Here is a 13,375-nt window from a genome sequence, read left to right as displayed (position 1 = left end):
GCCATGCATTTTAGTATAAATTTATATGGCAATGATTCATTGTAAGGTCAAATCATAAGGCAGCTGTAGAATATTGACCCTAGACAGATGTAAATGAGTATTCTCTGATAACATTTTTTCCTTGTGAAAATGTGGCAAATATAGTCAAGGGAATTCAGGGGAATTAACTAATCTTTTATTTATAGCAATTCCACAACAGCTTTGAGCCAAGGCTTACAATGGGATTTAAATTTAAGAAACAAGGTCTCACAAAGCTCCTTTGGAAAAAGTATCCAGTATAATCATTATATGATCTGGAAATAGATGTGAAAAGTAGACACCTGTTTTAATCTTTAATTAATTATCTATATATTCCTATTCCCTAACTTGTGTCTTGTTCACAATGTGATTTTATGCACAGCTAATAAAGCAGCCAGTTAATTGTTTTATACCTTGAGTATTATCAAAAGAATTATTAAAACAGGTTCTTTTAGAAGAATCTTGATTTCAGGAGTATATAAATATGTATTTGAATTGAACTTGTGCCACAAATTACCATGAAGAAATGGCACCTTCATACAGTTGAGACAGAAATAAACTATCCTTATAGGTAGGTTGTGCAGACATAATATAGCTAATAGTTACTGTATTTCATTCCTTCTTTATCAGCAGCAGAATTATTCATACACTTAAATAATGGAGCCAGCTCCATTTGTACAAAAAAGAGCCTACCATGCAGTGGGATAAGTACCGCTGAGGCCTTCTACAAAGGTGATGGGATTCCACAGTATAAATATCTTATATATTGGTGACAATACATGAGAAAGAATTGATTGTGAGTCCCAGGTCCTAGACAACTTCCTAGACAGTGGATAAAATACTTTTTTTTTTGGTGAAATGAGTACATCAGAACTAAATTTTGAGCTAGAATAAACATAGTGCTCCATGAATATACTTTACAAATTCACTTTCCAGAGTGGCTCTACATTTTGAATTTTAATTTGCCAGATTCTTGGCCAAGACTAAATCAATTGTTGTTATTAAAAAATTGCTGGCAATATTAACTAACTATGAGTAAATCTCTTTAATATTTGGGCTCTGCATGGGATTTCAATAGCATTAAGAGAATTAAGCCATGAGCTTCCACTAGTTTTCGAACAAGACTGGGTGCCTAGCGTCATTTTGGAAATCATTTTGGAAAACTTACATCCACTATTTTATCTACTGTGGCAAAAGGAAAAGATTTTCCAAGTTACAGAATTATTAGGACTTAGATGCCAAGTTGCCAGAAAAATTATTCTCTACATTTTTAGGAGTGGCCGGTGGTTTTGATTTTCTCCATTAGGAGTTTGAAAGACTCTTGATTTTCAGGAAATGCTGAGAATGCATTTCCCATTCTCATCATGGGAAAGATAGACAGTTTCTTTAAGGGTAAGCTCAAAATCACTAGTTGCTTTTGAAAATGTGGGCATATGTTTACAGTGCAGTCATAAATGCCTGTGCAGATTGTGTAGTCTTTACAGTTTAGCCTGACTGGGTGTCAGTAGCAAAGCAAGCTGGATGGCATAATCTTTATGACAGGTTGTACAAGTCCCCTGGAAAATATACTCCCATTGCTGGCCTCTGCTAAAACGTATGCTGTCTCAACTTTACTGCTATAATCCATGCTAGTTGGAGTATGTTTAACATCAGCATATCTACACATGTTGCAACTGCACTTTCAACAGTACTGTTGACATATTCCATCACTTCCATTGCAATTATTCTAAGCTCTGTTTACCAGGTTGTGTTTAAAAGTTTCCGCAGATTTTGCTTTTCTATTAATGAACACGATCTCTTTAATACAGATTGCTTCTGAAGCCATAGAAAATATTCGAACTGTTGTTACTTTGACTCAAGAAAGAAAATTTGAGTTTATGTATGGACAAAATTTGCAGGCACCATACAGGTAATAAAATGCTTCTTAAAAAAAGTTATTGAAAGCTTTGTTTTTAAAATGAATGTAAATTTACACCAACAGACTGAAAGACAATTTATCTTCTGTCAGCGTAGCACAAAATCTCCTATTCCAAACTCAGCTTTAACATAGAAGTGTAAACTATCTTTCCCTTCAAGCAAAGACAATCAGCAGCTAATGTTCTTTGATTAAATGACATTTTTCTTTCAACGCTTCCATGATGCTATTGTTATTAGCTGCTGTAATTCTGGAAATGGAAGCCTTTATTAATTCTTATAATCATGAGCCTTTTTTTCTTTTGAGGGAATATACTGTTTAACAAACCAAAAGCCAGTTTTTACATACATGTTTTGCGTAAGATTCCTATTAAAATCAATGGAACTTTCCCAGGCAAGGCACCAGAAGGGTAGGCCTACATAGCAGTTTCAGTATTTGTTCACTCTGCTCTTGTATCAGAGCAGTATTACAGATGACGTGAAACCTCATGAATGTTGTGGCTGATTTAAAGACTTGCTTTGGCTCAATGTAAAATAAAGAACAAAGATTTGTTCTGTTGAAGTAATTTCTGGTCTGTGGATATTCTGAAGTTATTAATGATTTTCCTTGTGTTTCAGTTAGTTGAAACTTTGAACTTGCAACCACATTATAAATTTTAAAATAATTTCAATGACTGTATGAGGACAATATAAATTGAACACACCTAATGAATTTAGGATTGGAGCAATTTCTTCTTCTCATCAGCTTTTGCAGACAGAAAGGAAAACAAAGTGTACAAGAATGATAACCTCTAAAATACTCTAAAATACTGAGGAGTTGTAAATTCCTTTGAAATTATAGGATATTCTTCACATTCCTGATTGCTACAACTGAAAGTACAGKAAGAGTGTGATCATATTTCTTTCTGTGTTACAGAAATTCTGTAAAGAAGGCACATATCTTTGGATTTACTTTTGCCTTTACACAAGCTATTATGTACTTTACTTATGCTGGGTGTTTTCGGTTTGGTGCCTACCTCGTGAGGAATGGGCATATGCAGTTTAAAGATGTGCTTTTGTAAGTGTCTCTTTCTTTGTGAGTTTCTTTTTGCCCGTGTGGGAGAATATGCTCGATTTTGCTAGATGTATCACGGAATTATGGAGTAGAGAACTGAAAAAGTAACTAAATACTTTACTTCTTTTTTCCATTTTTCACCCTTCCATTCTCCCTCCTTCCTTACATTATTTCAAATCCAAAATAACTGATACTAGTGATACTGACTGTGTTTAGCTACATACATACAATTTTTAATTAGGGTGCCTGTGGTATGAAGGAATGCAAAATGAAGACAGTCAAAGCAATGCCTTTCCTTGTTTTCATGGCCAAAAAAGTTTCTTTAACAGAATCACATGGCTTAACTGTAGGGAGCATAGGTGGACAAGATTAAAGGATAAGTAAGTGGAGCAAGTAATGAGTGAAACTAAAGTGAGGAAACTATGAGCCCTGAGGTGAGAGAGGTGGAGAGCAGAAGACAGTTGCAGCAAGCACCCAATCTGGAAAACACCCAGACAGAGCTGGAAAAACTTCTCTAAATGTTTACAGTGAATTGTTGCCATTGTTCCCATCAGTTGGCACCTTTTCAACATTTTCTTTCTTCTCTCCCTATCTCCGGCATCTGAGTCCTTTGCTTGTCTCCTTGCAACTGAAATCCCTGTCCATGTTTGCGAATAGTTGTCTTGTCTCCCATGCACATTGCATGCTTGGTTTCAGGACTTGCCACACATGTGCATGGCAAAATTGCCACTGAAGCTAAAGCTTCTTCTTACCCTGATTACACCAACCTCTTCTTGAATTTCTGCATTATCTCCCCTTCCCCTGTGCATTCAAGTGAATCCCTTCTCCTCTTGTGTTTTCTCTGTTCTCTTACTACTCTTGGCTCTTCTCAGACTTCATGCCTGCTCCCTTTGACCCCTCTTTCTCATCTCCCACTTTGCCTTTTGTTCCTGAACTCAAGGATTTAATTGCTCTGACACCAGTGGCGTGCCTGGAAGACTGGGCCATTCAAAAGCAAACGCTGAATGATGAGTTTTTCCATAAACCTCAGATAGCTCCACAGGTAATGACTTCAGTTTCAGAGATGAAGAAAGTGAGCTGCCAGGAACTACACCTCTTACCACTTCTCATGCATTAAGAACAGAAATAGGAATCAACACATCCATTTCCTATAAATCTAGATAAGTGGGCAAGGAAGGGAAGCTTACAGTGTTACTTTCCCCCCCTGCCTTCCCCCCAAAATTTTGGATTTTCTCAGTAAGGAAAAAAGTCACAGACTTTGCAGCAGACATTTTTTATCCTACCTCAGCCTTTAATCATTAAACAGTTATCCGAAGCCCCAACTCTACCTATAAAAGCTGTCCATGCCTGTGCTGTATCATCAATATATTTTTCTTCTTTTTATTTCTACAGAGTTTTTTCAGCTATTGTGTTTGGTGCAATGGCATTAGGACAGAGCACTTCTTTCACTCCAGACTATGCCAAAGCCAGGATGTCGGCTGCTCACCTTTTTGTGCTCTTTGAAAGAACACCCTCCATAGATAGTTACAGCGAGGAAGGAGAGAAGCCTGTAAGTAAGCACTGTATTATGTACAGCATAACATACTCTACTAATTTATTTCAAGGCTGTTTCTGTTTTGTTTTTTTCTCCCACCCACATCATAGCTGCTGGGAACAAGTACTGTGCGAGTCCATTCACATCTGACTCATCCAACCAAACTGGGGTCAAGTGTTGCTTTGTGTCTCCTCCTGCCATCCCCTAGGTCTTACCTGTCTCTTGGTGAAACATCTTTAAGAGCCAGCAAAAACAGGATTAATGCAACAGAGACAGTTTTGTACTCCTTTCATTCATGAAGATGACTGAGCATGGATCTTGAACATATAACTAGGCCTCTGATATTTAACCTGAAATTTTTGAGGGTTAACTTGTTCACAAATTGTCAATAATAAATTGTCCTGTACTTTAGTAACCAAAAATGTATATAAGCCTATCAGTACACATGGCCTTTCATATAACAAAGAGGACAGAACTTTGTTCCAGACAATGATCACATTACATATAGATTATATGTTTCTATGTATATAGTAAAGGAAAATAACTATGAAGTCTTATGGAGTGTCATAAAATTGACATATTATATTGACTGCTGATCTGCATGTGTTTATATTTTTGTTTTATATATACTCATTCATCTGAAGCATATATCTTGTTGTGTAGGTGTATATCCATATTACATATATCCATTTTCTAGCAAATTAATTAGAAAAAATCATAAAATAGATTGATTTTGTGTGCAGATCAAAAACAGTAGATTATTTTCAGTATCTTTAAGGATGAAAATGAAAGAAATCAGCAATGAACATGAAAAGACTGAGAATCAGATCCTGATGAGGCAAACAGAAGCCAGCCACCCAGAGCTATTCTTACTTTTGAAAATGTAATCTTATTTAACAGATTGTGTAAAATAAATGTCAGAATGTCAGAATGTTGTCAGAATTTGTGTTTGCAGAACAGAATTCTGATTAAAATATGTTTGCGTAATAGAATATTCAGGATAGAATTTGTGTTTTCACAATAGCTTTTCACTGCATATTAATTTCTGAAATTAAAAAAAACAGTTCGGATCCTTTGGTAAAATCCCACTGATCTCTTTTACAAATGCTCTTTATGCTGTTCTATGATCTGTTACATTATCCTAAAAAAATTGACCTAACTCTACCATTTCAATCAGAAAATATTTGGTGGAAACATAACATTCAAAGACGTGGCATTTAACTACCCAACCCGACCTGAGGTCAAAGTGCTCCAAGGTTTGAATATTAAAGTAGAAAAAGGACAAACTCTGGCTCTTGTTGGTAGCAGTGGCTGTGGAAAGAGCACTGTTGTTCAGCTGCTTGAGAGATTTTATGATCCACTCAGCGGAGAAATGGTAAGTTGTTCCACATAAAAGTGTAACTTACAGGTACGTGATACATGTGCAATCATCTACTTTATTAATATAATTTATTTTCTATTTTTCTTCTAAGTAATCTCATTAAATGTTTGCTAATATAACTACTTTCTTTTTGTCAATGTTTGTGAAAATCACGGGTAGGAACACATGGATTTTCAGTATTTCCTACGCAGTCGCAGTGAAAGTAGAAGGAAAGTAATATTTAGAAATTTCCCATGCCTTTTTAAATTACTAGAGCAAGATAGATGGACAGAAGTTGCTACGTTGGCCTGACCAGATCCTACTGGTATCACTGAGGTTTTGCTGGGTCACAGTAAGAACTAATTGTTGGAAATCCATATATATTTTTAGATAGACAAATGCAGTTTATGCTTTGTAATAGAAATCCTTTTCTATGTTACATTCTAAAACTATTTGTTGAAGAGTACTCTCTTTATACTTTTAGTGCAGAACAGAATCTTTATAAAATATACCCAAAAGCGAAGGATACAAATGCACATGCTTATAATAATTTAGACATATTATATGTGTAAAGTGCATATACAGGCTCTCTCACCTCATTTCTATTCATTTTTATGATATATCAATGTTGTTTATCAACAAGGTCTGGAACTTTAAGTCTAAAATTTAGACTCTTTACTCTGAAAAATTAATCACATTATTTCTTATGAAACGTAATGAAGTTCATCCCAAAGCCTATCCACACAGGGGATATTAGGAAAACTAGGACTAATCTCTGAAAGTAAGAGGGGGATTACATACAAGTAGCAAACCTCTTGATGGATGATTCATTTTAAAAGTAGTGTCCTTGGTAAACTGGTGTTTAATCTCCTAGTGATAGCTTGCTGTCCAGGTTGGTGGAACCATTCTGAAGAAGGACTCTCCCTGTGGTTTGCTGACCCATCCCACCCATCTCCTCATTCCAGATTTCAGAGTGAGACCACAAAGAGGAACATGTCCACTCTAGCTGGAAAGAGATGAGCCTTAACCTTTCCCAATCCTTAATGTCCAGAGCCTTCTCTCAAAAAGTAATTGAGATGCATTAGCTAGTTTGCATACACAGATATTAAGATCGTTTTTAAGTATTTATGTTTCTATTGTTGGTATAGCTACATAGTAATTATATTCACATCCATCTACCGCTATTGATAGCACATAAATGTCATTATTACACACTGTGATCTCTTTTACTTCACGAAGTTATGACTGCAAAGCTACTCACATGCAGTACCCTTCTGGTCCTGAACATGAGACAGAAATGTTAGTGTTAGATATGGATACTTTTGCATAGAGGAAGAAGAGAATTATAATATGAACTCCACTTTCAAGCCCTAGATTAAGTTTCAAAACTACTGGAGAGTTAGTTTATTGCTAGAGTCCAGTAAAACAGTTTTGTGTTTCCTGTACCATCAGTTGCTCCATCAACAGCACTAGTTAGGATAGACACTGAACTTTATTGCATTGACATCTTGCATGTGAAAACTGAGTAAAGGAAAGATGAAGCAAACTGAAAAGGCTGTTCTTGGATCTTGAAAAGCCTGGAGATTGCAAATAGGTGCCTGTGCATCCCCAGGAAAATTTTGTACTTGCTGGATAAGGTGATCTCATATTTCACCTGTTTCTACACTTATCTCTGTATCTCATCCATGCTCAGAGCTTCAGTCCAAAGAGGGTTTGCATCAACCTAAGCTTTCGTGGATCCTTCCAAGACTGCTCAAAACAGGGAAATCAGAGCTCATGGACCATTTTTACCTCCATGACTGTGAAATGGCATCAAACCCTGGGAAGGCTAAGAAACTGCTTATTTAGGGATCATATTTGCATAATCAGTCTTGCCAGTACCACCAAAAGACTGCACTGTCCTCACTACCATAAAAGCTTTCCTTCCTCTGAAAGCCAGAAACAAATGTGACCATCAGAATCAGACTATCCAGATCCAGATGTCTGTCTCCCACCAAAGTCCTGACTTTCCGTGAAAGGAAAAACCATCATCTGCAGCTCAAATTGAATTGCAACCTGAAGTACAACTAGCCTCTTTCTTTGACAGATGAAGATGCTGGTGTGAGTTTTTAGCTTCTTTTCCCTGGCGTTTGGGTTCAATTCCAGATGCTTGTGGATGAGAGAGTGGTCATGGACTTTGAAATATCTTTTTCTGAGACTTGGAAAACATCCTCAATCAGTGCTTGGTATTTTAGCTGCTACTATTACATTCTTTGAATAAGACAACTCCATCTCATTAAACCACACCGAAAACAGCTGGCAAGCCAGGTTATTCCATACAAAGGGGTCTCTACTCTCATGTGCACCCAAATACAAATTTTCTTTTAAAGAGAGAAATGATAAGCCTACTATTATTTGTTGATCGTTGGACTAAGGAATCCACATCCTGGATTAGGGCTCTCTTCAATGCCAGGCATTGCACAAACAGAATAAAAAGACAGTCTGGCCCCAAAGAGCTCAATGTGCCAATGTACATTCACCTGCAGTAACAGGATGGTGGTTTAGTCCACAGCTTATTAATTCAGCTTTAGATAAGGGTCATAAGGATAAAGCAGGAATATGGATCAGTATTTTATTTTGGACAAAAGAAATCATCTGCATAACAGAGATGTTTAAACTTATAAATTCTGGATGCTAATGTCCAGATAAGCTGTAGTGGGAGGAATTCACATGCAGATATATGGAATGGAAGATGAAGACAATCTTGGAACTGGACCTAGAAGAAGATAGAAATAAGAAGTTAAATGAGAACGCTTTTTAAAAAAAGGATTCATTTGTAGTCAAGGAGGAAGATGTGTTATTGGTTCTAAGGTTTGAGTAATAAGATCATGAAAGACCTTAAGAGTAGTTTTGGCAGAATGAAAAGGAAAAAGAAAGTGACTAGGGTAGAGGGGAATTAGAAGAGGAAAACTAAAAAACAACTGCAAAGTGTTTGATACATTTACAGTGAGTGCCATCCAGCAAACAGATCTCAGTAGAAAAATTCTCATATGCTTCCTTTGAGTTGCCTAATTCTCTCCCCTAACTACAATAGCAATTATTGTAACTAATCATAATTAACTAAAAATAATTCAGGTGATATATAGGAGTAAATCCTTGCTGGACACTACATTTGGATGTTTTGAAGGGTGTGTTCAAACTTACAGCTCTGCTGGTGATAGTTATACCAGACACCCCAGGAGTGGGAGAAGCGCTTGCAGTTTAAGCTCATTGTAGCTCTGGGGAGAAGATGCTACGTAGTTATTGTTTTAAAGATGAGAACTTATTGTCTAAATTTTAAATCGCCCTCACTTTCAAGGCAAAAAGATATAACAGAAGGTGCATTTTATATATGTATCTCATTTTACATGAACAAGTGGTGGTAGAGGATTCTTGTTTCCTGTTGTACAAGGATGATGTCCAGTTACAGGGTCAGGGATTACTGCCTGTTACTGTCCCCCATTACCTGCATTTGAGAAGCAAGGACGTCTGGATCAGCAAAAAAAGAGATGGGATAAAGCTGCTAATTAAGGAAGTGACTTTGGAAACACTATATGGTGTAGATCAACCGGTTTCTCAAATAGATCTTTTTTTTTTTGTCACCAGCATAGCACCAAATGTCTCTGGTACAGATAGCAGGATGGCAGGGAAAGTAAATCTGTACCAGCTATTTTATTTATTGTGATAAATAAGGGGGTGGTGGTGCAATACAGTGGCTACATAGAGCTGGAGTTTTTCAAGGTTTATACAGACTTCTGATGTTACTGTATTGATCACAAATGTAAGTAAGTAGGCTTTAACAATCATCATCTCCCCATCTCTGCTGCTGCACATTAAGTGCATAAGCTAACAGACTCAGGGCATGAAATGTCCTGAAGGCCTTCTCTGCTACAGGCCTCAGTGTTGCTAGATTCAAAAACAGTCTGCTATAAAGTACTATGATTAAAATATATTATTTCTGGCTTTTTAGCTTCTGGATGGCCAAAATGCAAAGACACTAAATATCCAGTGGCTGAGAGCACAGATCGGTATCGTCTCACAAGAACCAGTCCTGTTTGACTGCACTATTGCTGAGAACATTGCTTATGGAGATAACAGCCGGGAGGTGCCACATGAGGAAATTGTTAATGCAGCAAAAGAAGCCAATATTCATTCCTTCATTGAATCACTACCAAAGGTAATTAGGCCCTCATTGCCAACTTGCAACTGAAAAAAAATATATAGTGCCTATTCATGGTTTTCTAAGTAAATATGTGGTAAAAATGTTTCATTTTTTCCCTGACTTTTACTGAATTAGCCACTGAATTTTTTTAATTACTTTTGCCTAGAAGACAAGTGGAAAACTAGGAGGTGATAGTGACTGTGGGTGCTTACTCATTTCCATGGCTGCAGATGCCTGAGTGGGAAGGGTCCTCCTCTTTGTGGGTACAGTATCTGCAAAAAATAACCTAGCTGGTACTGATAGTCAGAGAAGTCATTTGAGATATGCTGCATGGAAGAGCAACAAACATGCAGAAAGTACTCAAAAAGAGGCCAGGCTTCTTTCAGTTAAAGGGAAAATGGGAAGGCAGCCTGAGGAGCTATGTCCTCATTCTCCTTTTTTCAAACTATAATCAGTCAGGTGCATAATGTCGCACACAGAGCTGGCTTGCAGAAACAGGCAGAAGCGCATGATCTTATTACCCCATCCTTCTCTCACTGTCCCTATTATATTTGTCCTTATCCTCTTGTAGCATCTTATCTGATGAGCTGAGTTTCCAGAACAGTGGGTCTTTTTGCCATAATAGCACCTTGGAGRGAAAAGCAGTTTCATGCTTTGTACATCAATTGGAAATAATTAGGTTAGGGGAAAAAAACAGAAGTTATCATCTGCTCTGTAATGTTCCTGTTGAGCAGCTGTTCACAGTGCTAAAAGGTGAGGGCAGGCAAAAGATCTTCCTAGCTGCTGTTTGAATTGACTGGCTGAAGCTAACAGCCATTTGCCAGCTTACTCTGGTGGAAAATATGGGCTAAGATAAATATTTTTGAGACTTTATAAATTCCCATAGGCCTAGGAGACTGGTGTTTTTTACCTGCAAAGATGTATCTCTTAGATGAGAGAGAGGTACATTGGGTTACGTAGCAGGTAATTAGGAAGTGTAACAAGCAAAACGGAGTGCCGAGCTGGAGGAAACATCAAATTTCTCAAGTGCATTGCATGTTAGCTTTAAAATGTGGTCCAAGGCAGATGTGATTTTGAATTTAACTGTTTTAGAATTCATCCTAAATCACTCACAATGTCTCTCATTGGGCTGAGTTTTCTTCTTACAGTGACCTGGGGTGGTGAAAGAAAAAGTCCCTGCCTGGGCTGTTAGATGCTAAGCCAAGGCTGTCTGGGTTCATTCCCTGCAACATCACAGGCTTCCCAACTCACCCTGGGCCTGCCAGCTGGCTTCTGCTCTGTCTCAATATCACAGGGTGTGTTCTGCAAATACATTGAGAATTTTGATTTGCAGCTCAGATACTACATGTACCTTAGTTGCGTGTACCATCACTACCTAGGTAGTCCTTCAGAAGGGCACTGCCATGGAAGCGTCCCTCAGTTGGAAATGCAGCTGAACTGTCATGCTCAACATGGTAAGGTCCAAATTCAGCTTTATATTTACACTTACTTTCTGTATTTAGAAATATAATACCTACGTGGGAGACAAAGGAACCCAGCTCTCTGGTGGTCAGAAGCAACGTATTGCCATTGCCCGAGCTCTTGTACGGCAGCCCCGAATTCTGCTCTTAGATGAAGCTACCTCTGCACTGGATACAGAAAGTGAAAAGGTATCTTGCTTTGCAAGTGGCAACTGGGATTTACACCTTGGCTGGTCATGCTGTGGCTCATGTACTCACCCACATGTTAAAACCCAAAGTTCAAAATATAGGACTTTTATGAAAATATTTTTATTTATTCCTTATTTGCATAACAAGCCCAAATGTCCCTTATTCAAGAGCAGATAAGTTTTTGGATAGCTGTAGGAATCACCTTAGGAAGCAATGCAGAGGTGGTGCCTCTGTGGTGGGAGTCTTCCAGGACTCATGGGCCTCTTCAGGAAACTGTTCCCACATGGACAGTCCTACATTTTGACTTGCACTCTTTTAGACGTATGTGAGATAGTCATCTACATTTTGCGAACAGACCAATGGCGCAAGGGACAACAGAAGCATAAGACTGCAACAAAAAGCARGTTGCAGGAGAAAGCTGGGACAGAAGTAGGGAAACACATACCATTTCTAAGAGTTATGTACATTATCAATTCAGAACAAAAATGTTTCGATATGTACTTGTATAAAAATATACCTTACAACCAAGAGGCTTTTTGTTTAAAAAAAAAATCAACTTCCTCCTGAAAGATCCAGTATTACCAACTTCCTATACAATTTTACTGCAGGTTGGCATCTTTGTTATGCGCCTTTAAATCCCAGAATTTCAAGTGACATTAAAGAATTTCTAACCTTCAGAGCTTTCAAAAAAATTTTTTGAAAGTGTGAGGGTGGCCCAGCACACCACACAGTGCTCAGAAACTAGAAGACAAAATTATCCAGCATATTGTTTGATTTTATCATGATTTGATAATGGAGCCATTTGTGGGATTAAATCATAATTATTTAATGAGTAGAATTGAAATTTGGAGCACAATTGCTAGGGCATTTTCCACATTGCTGAAAGTGAGCAAGAAAGTAAATGGCTTGTAAAAGGAGCCAGCCCAATTTGTTCAGAACAATTTCTAGCAGTGACTAAGACCTGCCTGTAGGAGTAAGGAGAGCTCAGGCTGTGAAGAAGTCTGTTTGATCTGACTGCAGGCACAAGTGAAAATATGAATGCAGGCACCCAGCAATTGCATTCTGCCCACCCCAAAGATGTATGAACAAGGAACTGAACAGTCATCAGTGGTGACAGGTTTTCACTGTAGGCTAAATTTAAAATCTGGATGCTCAAAAGTTGTTCAGTTACTACTGCTGAGGCCCTAGAAACCTCACCTCTCTCATTGCTGTATTACAAATTACTTAGGAGATGACAGATTCTGGGCAGCTCACTCCTGACAGGCAGTTTTGTTTTGTTTAATTTGCCTTTTGATTTGTTCATTGAACAGGTTGTCCAGGAAGCTCTGGATAAAGCCCGAGAAGGTCGCACCTGCATTGTGATAGCCCACCGCCTGTCCACCATCCAGAACGCTGACAAGATTGCCGTGGTCCAGAACGGCAAGATTGTAGAACAAGGGACTCATCAACAGCTCTTAGCTGAAAAAGGCATCTACTATTCTCTGGTCAATGTTCAAACAGGGCCATACAATGTATGATTAACAGGCAAATCAATAGTGTCTGTTGGTTCAGTATTTTGTATGAGACACTATTGAGGATATTAAGGATGTGGTAAAATTCTGTAAATAGTTTCCTTAAATCTTGTAACTAATAAAGGAAATGCACCTCAGTTATTTAAGAACCTAAC

The 13,375-nt window shown here is 37.8% G+C and overlaps 1 protein-coding gene across 1 annotated transcript in view; it reads left to right on the top strand.

Moving 5' to 3' along the window:
- The window catches only part of LOC112967011 (multidrug resistance protein 1-like), a 51,137-nt gene extending 37,911 nt beyond the window's left edge, over nt 1-13,226 (top strand). The window contains exons 21-27 of the mRNA XM_026067689.1: nt 1,827-1,927; nt 2,849-2,989; nt 4,379-4,535; nt 5,698-5,895; nt 9,869-10,075; nt 11,563-11,709; nt 13,020-13,226. Of these exons, the coding sequence (XP_025923474.1) occupies nt 1,827-1,927; nt 2,849-2,989; nt 4,379-4,535; nt 5,698-5,895; nt 9,869-10,075; nt 11,563-11,709; nt 13,020-13,226 (1,158 nt within the window). The remainder of the gene's footprint in view (nt 1-1,826; nt 1,928-2,848; nt 2,990-4,378; nt 4,536-5,697; nt 5,896-9,868; nt 10,076-11,562; nt 11,710-13,019) is intronic.
- The last annotated feature ends 149 nt before the right edge of the window (nt 13,227-13,375 follow it).

Source organism: Apteryx rowi, unplaced genomic scaffold (genome assembly GCF_003343035.1).
Source record: "Apteryx rowi isolate R43461 unplaced genomic scaffold, aptRow1 scaffold_260, whole genome shotgun sequence".
NCBI lineage: Eukaryota > Metazoa > Chordata > Aves > Apterygiformes > Apterygidae > Apteryx > Apteryx rowi.
The sequence above is the reverse complement of the archived record's forward strand: the minus strand, read 5'-3'. Positions and strand labels throughout refer to the sequence as shown.